General features: G+C 37.8%; 1 protein-coding gene across 1 annotated transcript in view; it reads right to left on the bottom strand.

The window, feature by feature from the left end:
* The window catches only part of POLA1 (DNA polymerase alpha 1, catalytic subunit), a 295880-nt gene that overhangs the window by 175729 nt on the left and 102074 nt on the right, over positions 1–18077 (bottom strand). Inside the window, exons 27-30 of the mRNA XM_040266631.1 lie at positions 7099–7131; positions 6285–6377; positions 4869–5074; positions 2933–3065 (exon numbers count right to left, since the gene is read on the bottom strand). Coding sequence (XP_040122565.1) covers positions 2933–3065; positions 4869–5074; positions 6285–6377; positions 7099–7131 — 465 coding nt within the window. The remainder of the gene's footprint in view (positions 1–2932; positions 3066–4868; positions 5075–6284; positions 6378–7098; positions 7132–18077) is intronic.

Genomic DNA, 18077 nt, shown 5'->3' on the forward strand with positions numbered 1-18077 from the left:
TTTTTCTAAAAAATGCTTCCTGGTGGTTAGGCTCAAGTTAGCCAGGGCTATACAAATCAGCTGTGAGGTATTTCATGTTACTTTATGAAATATATTTAAGATTACAGCAGTTCAGAAAAATCACACACAGTGTTTTTCAGCTGTTGTTGGCAACAAAGGCTTAAATCTCTATAAAGGTAAAGCTCACCACTTCACCCCTCCACCTGAGACTCACCTCCCATTTTTAAGCTGTACGGATATCACAAAGTCAATCTAATCTAATCTATATCTTATCATAAGGCCTTCCACAACCAGTCACATGGTTGTGGAAGAGTACTCTTGATTCCACTCTCCTTTGAAAGTGACAAAATGTAAAAACTTATTTACTCACAAGTTTAAACAGTACAGATATTCAGACAAATGTTAATCAACACAGTCACTTTTGATATATGAAAAGCTTAATATAAACAAGCACAGGAATAACTATGATATAGATAGTCCTTTCATAGAATTTACTGTACTTTCATTGACACTGCAGGAATTCTTCTCTACTTAAAAAAGTATAAGAGCATGGAACAGTATCTTTGGTACAGCACTTTAACATCTTGAAAATACCAACTAGATTTTGCTTATTCTACTTTATATCCCAGATTCTAGCACTGCACATGTAAGAGGTACTCCATGTTTGACGAATGGATGATTAAACAAGCAGAGGAATTCTTTCAATGCTCAGTGAACAACTATTATTTGCCAGCTACCACACCAAGTGAAATGAAGACTATAAAGACAGTAAGTAGGTTTCAGATCTGCCATGGAAAAATACATGCACAGTCCAAATCACACTATGTATTAACCAGTATTGTTAGTAGTAATAAAAATATGTGACTTTGAGGTGGTAATTACTGAAGCTGAGTGATGGATATATGTGGGTTCAAGATGTTATTCTCTTTACTTTGGTATAAGTTTTAAATTTTCAATAATAAAAACTTTAAAATAGCAAGGCTGAAGAAAGTTCTTGAGAACTCAGAGACGGCCAGTGTGTCTCTGAGGCTAGGTTTCTCTGCACACTACTAACACTGTCTTGTCACCCACAGGAGTAGATGATGGCCTGGGCCCACTACCTTAGAGGGCAATGTTCTTTTGCCAGTAATGTGGTCATGTTGGGATTCAGCCTTCCTAATTCATGCCTGGAACCCCATGCAACAGAGGACCCATATTTCTAAGAAGGTAGATAGTGTAAGGGATACAATCTGCAGAACTGATGCAAAAATTGATTAAAGCAAAACTGAAACAGTAACTCTTAGACAAATTTTTAAGAAAGAGACAAAACAAAATCTGAAAGGAAACCACTCTCCAGTGTAAGAAGTGATTCCATACCAATAGGCATGTACTGCATCACTTAGAATGAAGAGCTAGTGCCAAGACACACATCCTCTTATATTACTTATTTCTCATTTTTTGTACTTTTCACGTATAAGTGAATGTCATTTTTGTGATATTAAAGACATCTCAGTTAAGGGATAGGAAAGAAATGACTTACCCTAAGAATAAATACAAATAAGGACATGCAAAGAAAATATTCATTCTCTCTAGGAATCCAAGAAATACAAATCAAATCCAATGATAAAATAGTGTTTCACATCCTTTGTGGTAGCAACGCTTTACTTAAATATCACTAATGATATTATGACCAATGAAATATCTCTTATATAGTACAAGAAAATCTGTGGTGAAATTAGCACACACTTTTTTTATTATTAATTAGTATCACTGTTTTACAAAGCAATCTGACAAGAGCCATATAGATACTCAAACTTTTTGACACAAATTTTTTACCTTTAAGGACTCTAAACTAAGAAAGTAATTCATCCAAAAGAAAAAAGACAAATAAACAAAGATGTTCAATTCAGTAATTTATAAGAGCAAAAATTTAAAAATGTAATACTCAAGCAAAAATTTTAATTAAAGGTGTACCAGTGAAATGCAAGATTAAACATGATGATTTTTAAGGTTAATACCAATATGTGGTAAAATCTATTTAAGTGAAAACAAAGTTCAAAATAATATACTGTAATTGCTATCATGTAAAACTGTTTTAAAGAGTAAGGATGTGCAGAAATGACTCATTATTTTAGTATAGGGGCATTAAGAATGAGTTTTAACTCTATAAATTCCATTTAATGCTATCATTAGACTCTTTCTCATCAAAATTCTTTTCAGTATGAGGTTTGACAGCAAAATTTATTTATCGCAAAATGGATAAAATGGTATTTGCAAAATTACCTTCTGAGTATGTAAGGATACTCTTTTTAAATGGAAAAAAAGAAAAATTTATAACCTAACATCTTGAAATACACAGCACTTTTGGAAACGAAGACTTTCCTTTTCAAATTAGGTAAGAAAAAATATTCTCAATTTTCAACAACTAAGACTATCCATAAAGAGTAACTTTTATAGTAAAAAACAAAAACCACAAGTGGTTTGAATATATAGAAAATGCTAGCACCATCTTATGACTAAAGAACAACATCCAAAGATGCCTTCTGATTATAGTACCTCTAAGGATTACCTTCAGTAAAGTTGCACAAACACAGGCTCTCTGTCTAAGTTTATAGGCCTGCCCCCCAAACAACTATAACTTGGGAGGAATATGAAGAATGTAATACTCTCAAGTTCCTGAAACATCAATTATATCACTCCACAGCACCTCTGGACATGAGGCTTCCATGTATAAAGAACCGTGAGAGAAGGCCCTGCAACAGACAGGGGAGCATCGGGGGCTGAGCTAGGAAGAATGCTATGCTAATGTGCAGTCTGTGAGATAGTTGTTAAGCAGCTTTCATCACCGGCTAGAATTTATTTCAATTGCAAGGATGAGGTGGTTCTTCAACTATCTGAAGGAGGAGAAAAAAACATGGCAGCAGCTGGGCACAGTAATAAATGCCACATTTACCTTATTAATTTCAAACTGGCTCACTGGGACACTGCCGTTTAGCACATTTTCTCCAATTTCTATTAACCTCTTCTGAATGTTTTCCACTATAGTGTCCCGGTTTTGATCCGAAAGAATCTGGCCAATGACAAAGCTGCCAAAAAAAAAAAAGAAGAGGGTTTGATTTTTTAATATCATAGTTTATTAATAAAGGAGAGACAAGGAAGATAAATGCCATTAGATTAACATGTGGACAAGAGCCACACTAAAAGCTAACAATGTCCAGAGGGCGTTACTATTTGTTTTTTCAACATTAACTCTACCAAAGGTTTACCAACCTTGCAATGTCAGGTTTGTCCTTAAATACAGAGACTTTTTTTTTAATGAGGCAGCTAATGCTTCCTATTTTGTGTATGGATGGAGAACAATATGTGTTTCATCATGTTTTTATGCAATTATAAAATTCACAAGCAGCTATATTCTACTAATAGGTTAAAATCTGAGAAGACAAATTTTTCACTTTCCTCATAAAGCTCCAAGATATTCTCTCCAATAGTATCTCTGCCTGAGATGACCACAAGCTAGAAAGTAGGAAAATAAAGTTCTTTATGCAAATCATTTAAAACTCAGAGATTTCAAACTTTTCTTTCTTCGGCTTTATGATATTTCTCAGTGTTCTCCAATCGTATTACTATGCCTCAAAAACTTCATGTTATTCTCTCAGATTCCCCCAAAAAAAGAGAAGAAAAGAAGAAAAGGAGTAAGGAAGCCAATATTTTATCCATTTCTGAGAAAATGTGCAGCGAGGGTTTGACAGCTGCATTATAATTTGTCAGAAAAAGAACCCTGACAAAAACATTTGTATAGCTTTAATTACTAATACATTTCTAACTCAGAGAAATTTACTTCTATTATGATGCATCTTTTCTTAGAAAAGACAAAGCTGAAGAGAACACTCTAATCGACAGTCTATACAAAGTAGTTTCATCTTTGGGTACATTTGGGGGCAATGAAGCATTTCAAACTATATTTCATAAAAGGCTAACAGTGACCCACACTCAGATGATCAACTTTGCCTAATCAAGAGTAGTTTTGCAGAAGCAACAATTGCTCAATCTTCCAACTTGAAAGCAAGTGAAAGGCTGGAAAACAAGTAAAAAAAATGCTGATATTCAGCAACACAAAAATTAATTTAAAATTTAACTTTAAAGAAAAAATTCCCTCTATTTTCAGAACTAGTCAGGTTCACAAAGCAGGAATTATCTGGAAAGATGGGACATAGTGTACCTGAAGATTTGTCTTTTTAAAATGGGTGCTTTATGTGGCCCTAAAACAAACAGGTCTTATTAGCACAATCTTCAGTCTCATGTATAAAACTAAGGGGTCAGTTATGACATTTATTATTTTGGAGGTACATACTGTATTTGAGAACCAGCTCTTAAATTAACCTGAGATTAGTAAGAACCTTTACACACAAATGATATGGGTGGGGACAGTCTCACTCCATGGCCCACTTTGAATCCCAGAACATTTGAAGCCACAACACAGGGACAACTTAACAATCATGGCCCTAAGGAGGCGCTAGGAAGATTCAGGAGCACAATGTAAGGGACTTCCTAATAGAAAGAGTGAAGCAAAACAAAATAAAAACAAGCTAACATCAATGAAACTCTGTAAGCATCTAAAATGTGACGGTTTAACCTCATCATGACTGAAAACTCGTAAGATGCACCTTACAGCAAGCATCTCTTACTGAGCAAGATTTGTTCTTTCTAAGTTTTAACCCATCTGTAAGATTCCATTCCAAATCAGTAAGAGCTGTTAATAACACAATGATACCAATAACAAAAAGAAGTTGTGTCCTTGTGCTTGGCAGAATCACAAGTGTTCTCCACATTGTTAATGCTTGAATTTTTTAAAAGCAAACAACAAAAGCAAAAATGAAAGCTGAACTCACTTTCCGGTGTCTTTAGCAAGATCACACCAGTCTCTTCTAACTATATCTAATCCTTTCACCTCCTGTTTCGTGACGTAATTCCCATCTGATGTTGGCTCAACAATCAGAGCAGCGTACTTTTTTTTCTTCAGCAGTAGCAGGGACTTGAAAATACCATCAATGTCTATTTCAAGCAGTTTGTACAACTTATTCACTTCACTTTTCACCTGTGAAAATTTCAACCATTAATGTTACCTTCTCAAATATCTAATATGGAGAAGATGAACATGCTACAAATTCCCAAGAGTTCATCTAAACAGAACTAGAAGTCACACAAGACTAGAAGGCATTTACTCAGGTTACATGGAAAACGGTATTTTATGTTTGGTATGATGCAAGAACTTTGAAAAAGCACAGGAACAAAAACAGATAAAAAGATAAACAAAGAGACAATACTATAAATACATCATCTCACTCAACCAAAGGACAGAAGTAGCAGGGGCAGCTACAGGAAATGTATGAAAATTGTGTAATAGACTGTTTTTGAATCTAAAAACTAAATGTATAAGTACTTACCTTCAAACTACTGAATTAGAGATTAGATAGTCTAACAACTAGATACATGGCCAGTAAAACTTTACTATTTAAAATAGTGTCTAAGATCTCTCTGTACCTCCTATAGCACCATGACTTTAAGCAAATAACTATCTGCTGAACAAATAAATGAGCAGCCACCTGCTCTCTATTGATAGGGTCATTGCACAGACCATCACCTCGAGGGAAAATACACAACTTTTCAAGGTCCAGTGAGTACAATATGCCAAGCTTGTTGTTAAGTAAAGACTACAGCTCAAATTTCACACATTTTAGGGGAGATAGGCAGGAAGTTGTTAGCTTATAAGATGGTACCCTAGTTTTAGTTTATTGGGATAATATCTTAACATAACAAGTGATTGAAAAACACCTGCTAATTGTTAGGTGAACAGCAGTTAGGCTACAAATGATTCTTTTTAAATGTTCCCTTGTCTTTTTAAATATATTTTAAGTATTCTTGTGAAAATTATAGATATATGCATATAATGTAGTTAGGTATGTATTTATCCATATCTATCACTGTATAAAATACATCTGAATGTAACTAGAGACACATTTCTCCTTATGAATGACAATGTGATAAGTACTAATGTGATCACATCTTAAACTTACCAAACCTAGACTGTTTTCTAAAGGTAAAACATATCTATTACTTATGGAAAAACCAATTTCCTTTGTTTTTGCCCTCAAAGTAAATAACTAGAGTAGAAGTTGAAATAAAACAGGGGATGAAGAATCAAAGGCACTAAGTTTATTATCATTTTCAGAAGGACACATATATGTAGAAACCAGAAACAATTCACAAAAGTAGGTGAAACATATAATTTTATGAAATTATCTCACCTTGTTTCCCAATTTAAACACTTCTTCCAGATTGGTGCTATTGGTGTTGATCATAATTGAATCTGTATCTCCATAAATAACTTCAAGATTCATCTAATGAAAAGCAAAAATTATAAAAATTAACAACAAAAACACCATGACCATCACACACTCAGTGAAACTCAAAATTTTCCATTATATAAATTACAGGTTCCAGATGATTTTTAAAAAGTTTACATTTCTTTGTCAGTGTACAAAGACTAAGCCCCAATAAACCAAAAAACACACAAAAAAATCTCCCTGATTTTCTTAAAGCAGACAGTAGAGTGGCAGAGGAAGTATCTAGTTTCAACTGAAATAAAATGTAGGACTGAATAAAATAAAGATAAGAGACCAGGAAAGGGAGGGGTCTGTATTTACCAACTGTCCCTCATGCTTAATGGTCAGGGCAATTTATAAAGCAGAGACAAAATGGGGTTTTTTCAACCCGGTCCACAAATCTATATTCTTAGTAGTTAGCAGAATATGAAGAGTGCCAAAAAAATCAATCATCACAAAAAACACTAGAGCACATACAGTATAAAGGCCTGGAAGTAAACTCTAATTAGCACTGTTACTAATTTGCTAGAAACACTCACATATAGGCTTCAAGCAGCGGTTAGATTATATTAGTGTTAGTAAAAGAAAAAGGCTATAATCCATTAGGAGGGATTATAAATGTAAACCAGGCATTGTAAGAAGCCATTTCCAGTGTGTCTGGGTTACAGTTTTCCTTAAATACAACAACATCACCAAGTATGGTATCTAAGAATTACTGTACAATGAAAATGCTTACCTTCTGAACCATCTCCTTTGTATGCATCAAAATCTAAATGAAATGGAAAAAAAGTGAAGATTAATGCATTACATAATTTACAAAAACCTATGGCATAAAGTGAAGAGGAACTAAAGAGCCTCCTGATGAAAGTGAAAGAGGAGAGTGAAAAAGTTGGCTTAAAGCTCAACATTCAGAAAACTAAGATCATGGCATCTGGTCCCTTACTTCATGGGAAATAGATGGGGAAACAGTGAGATAGAAGATAATTAATTTGTCCTAGTAAGTGATAGAGCAAAGATATGAACCCAGGCACTCTGACTCTAGAGTGTGGGGCCTGAGTCACTGCACGCTATTGTCTCCAGATCAGCATCCATCTTTCAAAGCATCACTCTAAGCCAGAGTCACTCTTCCAATGAGCCAGAGAGAAGATTTACTTCATTTACATTTCTTTTTCCTACCTCCAAGAGTCTTCCTTGTCAACTCAGCTCAAACCTCACAGTGTTTCTGTTCTTCTGGTCCTTTATGTTACAAAGCCCTGGAAATGCTCACCTTAAGAGGATCTGTTATATCTGCCCCTTGTGTTCCATTTCTATTGTCCACCTCACCTTTGGTACAGTCACCCAATGTTGTTCATGAGCTCAGTGTTCTAAGTTATCAGGAAAAGAAGACCTTTCTCCTGCCCTGGGGGTGGTGGGTGGTGGTGAATACAGATCAGGGTAACCAATGGTTTTAATAGTGGCTGTACAGTGGAATCACCCTGAGATCTTTTAAAATGCTACTACCTGGCCCCAGCAATTTTTTTAAACAGCTCTCAAGATTATTCTTATGTTGCAGGCAGGGTTAAGGACCACTGGACTAAGATCATGGTAATCCCATCCTGGAAACAGTTTTTAGCCCACAGTCTGTCCCCTCCCCAATTAGACCACAAGTTCCTGGAGGTCAGAGCACATGTTTCTGCTTCACATCTACTGCTGCTGCTGCTAAGTCGCTTCAGTCATGTCCGACTCTGTGAGACCCCACAGATGGCAGCCTACCAGGCTTCTTCGTCCCTGGGATTCTCCAGGCAAGAACACTGGAGTGGGTTGCCATTTCCTTCTCCAATGCATGAAAGTGAAAAGTGAAAGTGAAGTCACTCAGTCATGTCCGACTCTTCTCGACCCCACAGACTGCAGCCCCCCAGGCTCCTCCGTCCAAGGGATTTTCCAGGCAAGAGTACTGGAGTGGGGTGCCTTCACATCTAACAAGCACTCAAAAAACCGCTGGCTTAGCTGACTGATAGGTCTCAAAGTAATCTCAATCACTTTTCTACTAGATGCTAAAATCCAGTTAACTCATAAAAAACATTCACTCTCCTCTACTTCATCTTCATTATTTAATATTTAAATTACAGGAAAATGCATTGTGGGAAAACACTTGACAATTCCTCTGAGAAAAAAGCAATAATGCGATCCACCCAAGTCAACGTAATCACAGTGAGGACAAAACTAACTACTTATCATGAGTTGTCTTCACCCTCTGACCATTCCACCCTGCTGGGCTGGGCTTCCCTCATCACAACGGACAGCCCCACAAGGTAACTATTTCCTGCTAAGTACAACATCTCGGGAGCCATCTGTCAATCTTTCACTCCAACTCCACAAGTGCACTAATCAATTTCTTCTGCTCTCCTTTTGCACCGTGAACCAAACCTACTGTGTTTCCCCTGAGTACACCTCCAACAGGAAGCGGCAACATTCACCTCTCAGCTCCAACACCCACTCTCATGCTGTCCTGCCACCAGCTCACAACCATTTCCACACACAATCTGAGTGAGGGCTGCTACTAAAATGAGTTTCCCTTTGATGGAAGAAAGCTCTTGGTGGATGCTTTGCAAACAAATGACAGAAAATTAGGCAAATGACTAAAACTATATATACTATTACATGTATATGTATGCCTGACTCCCTTTGCTGTCCACTTGAAACTATCACAACATCGTTAATCAGATATACTTCAATCTGAAATAAAAAGTTAAGAAAGAACTATATACACTGCAATTGCTTTTTTCACCTAGTACTTTATTTCAGAGATTATTCCTTACTCACACGTAAAGAGCGGTCTTAATTTTTCTTTTTAATGACTACACAGTGTTCCATTGTACATCTCAAGCATGATTTAACTAGTGCTCTACTAATCAATGTAGGTGGTTCGTAACACTTACCTTCATAACCACACTTTAATAATCCTTATATACATGTAACTTGCCAATCTGCCAATAATGAAATAAACTCCTACAAGAGGGCTTATTGGGTCAAAGGTTGTATCTTTTTACAATTTTTGATAAACATAGCCAAACAAGTCTCCACACAGGTTGTACCAATTTCTGACAATAGTTTTAATCACCATCTTTCCTGTGGGCTACCAAATTTTTAGTATCTAGCAGAGGCCCTGGTACATAGTAGCTATTAATGAACATTTGTAGAATGCTAAATTGTAAACCCCATTTTACAGATGAGGAAAACTAGGCACTACAATTTTATCCAAAGTAACAGAGCTAGTCAATAGCTTGATCTGGGCTGGACCTTATGTTTCATTTTCTTTTCATCATGTCTTCCTGCCTTGTTAAAAAGCCCATTCCACATGAATGTTCTGGAAGTCAACAATCAAAAACTTATACATTACAGATATTTCTCCATTAAGGAATGCATTTTTTTAAAAAAAAGCCACAGGTATCCTGAAAGGTCTACTGGACACAAGGTACAATGATTACAAGATAACCGTTCATAAGTTCATTTCAAAGTGACAAGCCTAATATTAAAGCTACCCGTTCTGACAGAAAATCATTTTCTAAGCGCCAGCAGCTAGAAAACAGGGCTATAAAGGCTTGCTAAATTCATTAATAAGGCAGTCTGCAGTTATCTGATTTCACAGCAACACCTGCATATTTATCTACTCATTACCAATTGGATGATGGAATTTTTTCAAGCACATTTCAAAAATCTGCCAACTTCAAGTGTAAAAAAATAAACTTTGTGGTTAATTTTTCCCTTAACAAAGTACAGCTGTTGAGAATAATTGTTCAAGATCTTACCCTGTAATGTCAACTGCAGCAGAACAAAGAGTATTTAATTAGCAAATCTATCCAGTAATTCAACACCTATTATATAAAATGCCTTCGTGATTTTATTCAGGATAATTTGCTAAGAGGGTTATTACTGACATTCAGATGGAATTTAAAATTCCTACGCAAGTCGAGTCATAATAGCAGTAATGATCTCCCCAATCAGGAGATTCGGTGTCACACAAGGCTCTCTTGCAATGCAGCAGCCGATTTCCTGACTTCTTAATTCCTGGGCTCAGCTCAGTGAGAGCCCTTCATGCCGGTATTTCAGTCAGCAATACATCTTTAATGGGACTCTATTAAAATAACTAGAACAAAAATGACTTTTTTTTGGTTAAGAAGAATGACAGCACTGCCATCATATCAATCATGGCAGGCTTTGCAGAGCAGTGCCATTGGGGGTGGGGGAAAGAGGGGGGAACAGGAAAGGAGTGGATCTGGGGGTGGGGAGAACAGTAATTAATACGAAAGGGTGTTTTAACCCCAATCTGAGCCTCTGAAGACAGGGGAAGGGTAGTGGGGACTAAAAAGGAAATGTGAAGTTTATCTCCAAAAATTGCTTCCTAGAGAAAATAATTTGTTCAGGAACACACCCACGATGTGGTTTACTAAGCAGAAAGCATATTTGTTGCTCTGGAGTTAACAACAGCAGTGATCTAAGACCAACTACAACTGAGGTGTGTCGTCACAGGGTCTCCTTACAAGGCCAGGATAAAGGTGGGGGTCTTTATTTTCTGTTAGAACAGGATACTAATGTCTTACCATGCATTCATTCAAAGGTTATAAAATGTTTTTAGATGCTCTTACAGACTAAAACAGTGCTTATTAATACTAAATGAGAGAGAAAATACCAACTTTTCAGTTAACAACAACAAAAAACATTTCAAGCTCTTATTCCAAAAGCATACCTTAATTATAGTAATATCCACTAACAAGAAATCCACTTGATATATGATGCAGAAACTAAACAACAACCTTCTAAGTTAGGAAAATGCTGGGTAAGGTCAAATTTGAAACAAATAATGCACGAAGAGAATGACAAGTGAAATCTCAAATGGCTTTAGGATTCTTCTGTTACTGATGACATACAATTATAAATAAACTGGAAAGTTTTTTTTATACATTAGCATAATAGGGGGAGCAAAATGAATGGTTTTGAAGGATGAGGAAGAGAAAAGTAGAAGAGATATAAATATTATGATATTTGGTAATCCAACCATTATCTAAGCTTTCCCTATTCCCAGTCTCAGCAGTTTCCAAGCAGGACTTCATGTTACTCAGTTCTGCTGCTTAGTTAATATCTTTTATTTCATCCTCAATATATTAGATTACTTTTTTCCTATTTTCCTATTCTCTGTTATCCTTAAAATATGTGTCTTCTCTCTAAGATGTTCAAGGAGCAAGGTCTATGGATTTAATAAGCATCTTACTCTCTATCTCCACCATTCCCAAGACACTAGGCTCCTCACTGCCTCTTAACTTCAGCTTTACCTTCATTAAAATTGGGATACTACCTACCTAGTTCCCAGAGCTAGATGGGAATAAGAACTGTATGCTGAAATAATGCTTTACAAAGATAGAACACCTAGTTGTATCAATCTGTATACAAATGTGAGTTCAAAAAAAAATGTCAGGGGTCAGAAATCTGAGTGCTGGTTTCAAGTGCCAATTACAAGGTAAGTGATTTGGTAGTGCTAAGTTAGTTTCCCTCTCTAGGTCTAGTAGCAATAAGTTAGTTTCTCTAAGTCTGAGCTTTCTCATTAATAAAACTAAGAGGCTGGGATTCCTCCCAGACCTAAAAATACAGAATCCAAGTTTGACAAGTAGCAATATCTCCTCTCCTTTTATCTGGCTGCGTGGACACTGTTCCACATTCACTTCTTTAGTATTATGAAAAGGAGGCACTAATATACTAAATAAAGATAACTAGCAATACAAGAATATATTGCCATATTCTAGGTTACTTTTGAAGGCTACGTAGTTGTAAAATAACTAGAAATACATAAGCTCTCATAATTGTTTGCATACAACTTTAGGCATTACACTTTCAGTGGGTGGGCATATTCACAGAACACAAAAACACCTGACACTTTCTCTTGATCACCTCTGGATCCCCTACCCTGGGAGAATACGTGCACATCTACACTACCAACTTATTTATTTAACTTCTAGGCAGAGTACATCATGCAAAATGCTGGGCTGGATGAATCACAAGCTGGAATCAAGACTGTCGGGAGAAATAGCAACAATCTCAGATATGCAGATGATACGAAGAGGTGGCAAGAATACACAGAAGAACTATACAAAAAAGATCTTTATGACCCAGACAATCATGATGGTATGATCACTCACCTAGAGCCAGACATCCCAGAATGTGAAGTCAAGTGGGCCTTAGGAAGCATCACTATAAACAAAGCTAGTGGAGGTGATGGAATTCCAGTTGAACTATTTCAAATCCTAAAAGATGCTGTGAAAGTGCTGCACTCAATATACCAGCAAATTTGAAAAACTCAGCAGTGGCCACAGGACTGGAAAAGGTCAGTTTTCATTCCAATTCCAAAAAAAAGGGAATGCCAAAGAATGCTCAAGCTACTGCACAATTGCACTCATCTCACACGCTAGTAAAGTAATGCTCAAAATTCTCCAAGCCAGGCTTCAACAGTATGTGAACCGTGAACTTCCAGATGTCCAGGCTGGTTTTAGAAAAGGCAGAGGAACCAGAGATCAAATTGCCGACATCTGCTGGATCATAGAAAAGGCAAGAAAATTCCAGAAAAACATTTATTTCTGCTTTATTGACTATGCCAAAGCCTTTGATGTGTGGATCACCACAAACTGTGGAAAATTCTGAAAGAGATGGGAATACCAGACCACCTGACTTGTCTCTTGAGAAATCTGTATGCAGGTCAGGAAGCAACAGTTAGAACTGGACATGGAAAAACAAACTGGTTCCAAATCAGGAAAGGAGTACATCAAGGCTGTATATTGTCACCCTGCTTATTTAACTTTTATGCAGAGTACATCATGAGAAATGCTGGGCTGGAAGAAGCACAAGCTGCAATGAAGGTTGCTGGGAGAAATATCAAAAACCTCAGATATGCAGATGACACCACCCTTATGGGAGAAAGTGAAGAAGAACTAAAGAGCCTCTTGATGAAAGTGAAAGAGGAGAGTGAAAAAGTTGGCTTAAAACTCAACATTTAGAAAACCTAGTCCCATCACTTCATGGCAAATAGATGGGATTTTGGGGGGATCCAAAATCACTGCAGATGGTGACTGCAGCCATGAAATTAAAAGACACTTACTCCTTGGAAGAAAAGTGAAAGTGAAGTCGCTCAGTTGTGTCCGACTCTTTGCGACCCCATGGACTATAGCCCACCAGGCTCCTCCGTCCATGGGATTCTCCAGGCAAGAATACTGGAGTGGGTTGCCATTTCCTTCTCCAGAGGATCTTCCCGACCCAGGGATTGAACCCAGGTCTCCCGCATTGCGGGCAGATGCTTTAACCTCTGAACCACCACTGCCTGCCCCTTGGAAGAAAAGTTATGACCAATCTAGACAGCTTATTAAAAAGCAGAGACATTACTTGGCCAACAAAGGTCCATGTAGTCAAAGCTGTGGTTTTTCCAGTAGTCATGTATGGATGTGAGAGCTGGACTATAAAGAAAGCTGAGCACCAAAGAATTGATGCTTTTGAACTGTGGTGTTGGAGAAGAGTCTTAAGAGTCCCTTGGACTGCAAGGAGATCCAACCAGTCCGTCCTAAAGGAAATCAGTCCTGAAGATTCATTGGAAGGACTGATGCTGAAGCTGAAACTCCAATACTCTGGCCACCTAACACGAAGAACTGACTCATTTGAAAAGACTTTGATGCTGGGAAAGATTGAAGGCAGGAGAAGGGGACGACAGAGGATGAGATGGTTGGATAGCATTACCGACTCAATGGACATGAGTTTGCATAAACTCCGGGAGTTGGTGATGGACAGGGAGGCCTGGTGTGCTGCAGTCCATGGGGTCGCAAAGAGTTGGACACAACTGAGCAACTGAACTGAACTGAACCACTCTAATGGCAGAAAGTGAAGAGGAACTAAAGGAGTCCCTTAATGAAGTTCAAAAAGGAGAGTGAAAAAGCTTGCTTAAAACTCAGCATTCAAAAACGAAGATCATGGTATCCATCTCATCACTTCATGGCAAATAAAAGGGGAAAAAGTGGAAGCAGTGACAGATTTTAATTTCTTAGGCTCCAAAATCACTGAAAGGCGACTGCAGCCATCAAATTCCAAGACACTTGCTCCTTGGAAGGCAAGCTATGACAAACCTAGACAGTTTATTAACAAACCTAGACAGCACATTAAAAAGCAGAGACATCACTTTGCTGACCAAGGTCAGTCAAAGCTATGGTTTTGCCAGTAGTCACGTATGGATTTGAGAGTTGGACCATAAAGAAAGCTGAGAGCCAAAGAATTGGTGCTTTTGAGTTGTGGTGCTGGAGAAGACTCTTGAAGAGTCCCTTTAACTGCAAGGAGATCAAAACAGTCAATTAAAGCAAATCAACCCTGAATATTCATTGGAAGGATTGATGATGAAGCTGAAGCTCCAATACTTTGGCCACCCGATGTGAAGAGTCGATTCACTGGAAAAGACCATAACATTGGGAAAGATGGAAGGCAAAAGGAAAAGAGGGCTGCAGAGGATGAGATGGTTAGATAGCATCACTGACTCAATGGACATGAATTTGAGCAAATTCAGGGAGATAATGAAGGACAGGAAAGCCTGGCACACTGCAGTTGATTGGGGTTGCAGAGCTGGACACAACTTAGTGACTGAACAACAAGCAGATATATATCACTGTTTCTCATTCTTAGCACTACTGACATTTAGGCTGCATAATTCTTTATCGTGGAGGCTGTCCCTGGCCTCTACCCACTACATGCCAAGTAGCATGCATGCCCATGCATATGTGTGCACAGTTCTGCCAAATGATTCCTGAGGAGCATAATTGTCCCTGGCTGAGAATCAGTGATGTTATAACTCAACATTTTCTCTTTCTAGGCCTATATTCAACTGTATGTTCCACAGGCATTCATTCTAAATCCCAACCATCTTCTCCAAACCTTCACCAGCTCCAAACACAATAAATAGCTTCTCCAACAAAAACAAAGGGCTGACTTCCTTTCTAATCTGATGAACTGACGAGTCTCAGTCAGACTCTATCTTTCCAGCGTGTGCCTCCTGGCAATGTGCTATCCCTCATCCAGGCCCTCATCCCTTGCCCAGCCTACCTGTCTCCAGCATCACTACCTTCCAAGTCATTCTTCATACTTGGCCAGCATTCTTTCTAAAAATATACTCTCTGAAATGCAATTCAAACCCCTGAGCTTGACCTGAGACTCATGATGTAGCTGAGGGTCCCCCTTATCTGCTAACGCTTCCCACATGCATCTTTCAATCTAGACTTCCTGAAATATTTTGAATACACTGAACAAGCCATACTCATTTCTTGCTTCCGTGCTTTATGCTATTTCTACACAGTGTGTGAAAAGTGCTGGTTCAGAAGTTAGGCTCTGTGATCTAACCCAACATTGTAAACCAACTATACTTCAATTTTTGAAAAAATTTTTAAATAAATTAGGCCGTGTGATGGCTACTTTTATGTGTCAAGTTGGCTAGGCCACAGTACACAGATATGTAGTGAAACACCAGTTGAGAAGCTGCTATGAAGGTATTATTATTATTTTCCAAGAGACTGACATTTAAATCAATAGACTTTGAGTAAAGGAAAAAACACACCAGAATGCATGTGGGCCTCATCCAACCAGTTGGAGGCACTAAAGGAAAAAGACTGAGGGGCCCCAGAGAAAGAGGGAACTCTGCTATAGACTGTCTTCAGACTGAAACTGAAACTCCACTCTTCCTTGTTAAACATCAACTCATGGCCCATATGTCTGGGTCTCCAGCTTGCCCATATGCCCTGCATATTTCAGATTTGCCAGCCCCCACTACTGCAAGAGCGAATTACCTAAAATCAATCAATCGCTCGTACACACCCACCCCCACACACACCATACACCCCCCAAACCCCTTTGATTCTGCTTCTCTGGAGAACTGTGACTGTTACAGGCTGCCTGAGTTCAGGGCCTAACAGTGCTCCTTATAAGCTGCATGATCTCATGCACACAAGATAACCTCTCTAAGCCCCCAATTCCTTGACTGTAAAATGGAGACAGTAACTGCAGCTTCCGTATATCAGGGGTACCATAAGCATTTAATGTAACAACATATGTCAACTATTTTGTACAGCCTCTGATATATTAATATAAGTGCTCAGTAAGTGTGAGGTATTATCATTATCTAACATTTACTTACTTTACAAGGAACTTCATACCATCAGAAAAGCCTCTCTGGATGCCCCAATTCAATGATACTCATGAGACCGTTACTCCAATGTGCTCCCAAATTATTCTGTGTATACCACAGCATAATGACAAAAGGTAAGATTAAGAAACTACAAGCAAACTATAAGCAGAGATCATGTCTCTGTCATTAAACCTAACACAATGCCTGGCATGTGGCAGTAATTCAATGCATATTTATTTCTCAGGGTCTAGTAAGAGGAGGCAGACCCAAGTGGTCCAGCATGAGAAGAGCGAAGCCATGGATTGATAAATGCACCTCCATAATAACAGGACCCTAAAGCTGGTTACAGAAAGTGGCAATTAAACCCACACACAGCACACGTTTAAATGCTAGCTCTTTCCATGCAAGAAATGAAGAGTGAATCAGTTTTAATCCCACCTTCAAATACAATGCATGTTAGATAAACAAATATTCACTCAAGAGAAGTGAATTTCTACCCCAGTGATAAAGGCCCATTAATTATAAACTTGACTGAAACAGTGTACCTCTCCCATATGACTCTTGTTTCCAGATAAACTGATTTTGTTTTAAATCTTTAATTTACAACCTAACCTTCTGATAGCTCATGTGTAAGGAATATAAAACACGTTGAATAAACAAAGATTTCTGAAAGGTTTCTCCTCCACAAGAGACACATTTAATGATATTTATATCTTTCAATTACTGCCCTAAAATCTGACAGGGTCCTAATTTTGATCTAAAAACTTAAAAAACACCGCACAAAGTATGGGTTTGTCAAATATATGAAAAGTGAAATTCTCTCTTGTCTTCTAATTTCTTGCCCCCCAAATTTATTCATCTTGTGGACTTTTAAAAATCCACTTTACATTCTGACTTTTAAAAAATTCTGTTCTCACCTTTAAAGAAACCTTCATTTCACAACATTCTTATGCTGTATTCCTCTTCCAGGCCAACTTCCAGTTTAGAAACTCACATCTTGTTTGTTTCACTTGGACTTGCATTATTGCCATGCATGGGATTATATCTGACACACGATCCTGGAAAGCTTGCAGAGCTGGCTTTAAAGCGCACTTGAGCCAAATCTACTCACTGATACAAGAGTTCAAGTACGGGCCTGCATTCTTAAATATTAAATTCTCAGGGAGAGGGGGAAAAAAAAACCCTAAGACAAGATTGAAACTAGAGCAGGAGATATTAACCTAAAGTCAATAAATCTGAAAATCCTCAAAACTATAAGGAAAAATTTGAATGTGTACCTACATGCATTTTTCTAGGAAAAGGGTCCATGTATTTCATCAATTTAGAAATTTTGATTCATTTAAATATAAGGGCCACTGAAGATGTTCCAATAAGCCATAAAAACGGAGCTTTTCAATTTTCTAGAATTCACATGATGGCCAGGAGAAATACCCCCACCCAAAGGTTTTGCCTCTTGTCCCTCCAGTGTACTTCCCTTACAGAAAAACAGACATGTGAAAAAGGCACCATGATTTGGTTCCCTGATTGACTCCTCATGGCGC

This window comes from Oryx dammah, unplaced genomic scaffold (genome assembly GCF_014754425.2).
Source record: "Oryx dammah isolate SB20612 unplaced genomic scaffold, SCBI_Odam_1.1 HiC_scaffold_23, whole genome shotgun sequence".
Taxonomy (NCBI): domain Eukaryota; kingdom Metazoa; phylum Chordata; class Mammalia; order Artiodactyla; family Bovidae; genus Oryx; species Oryx dammah.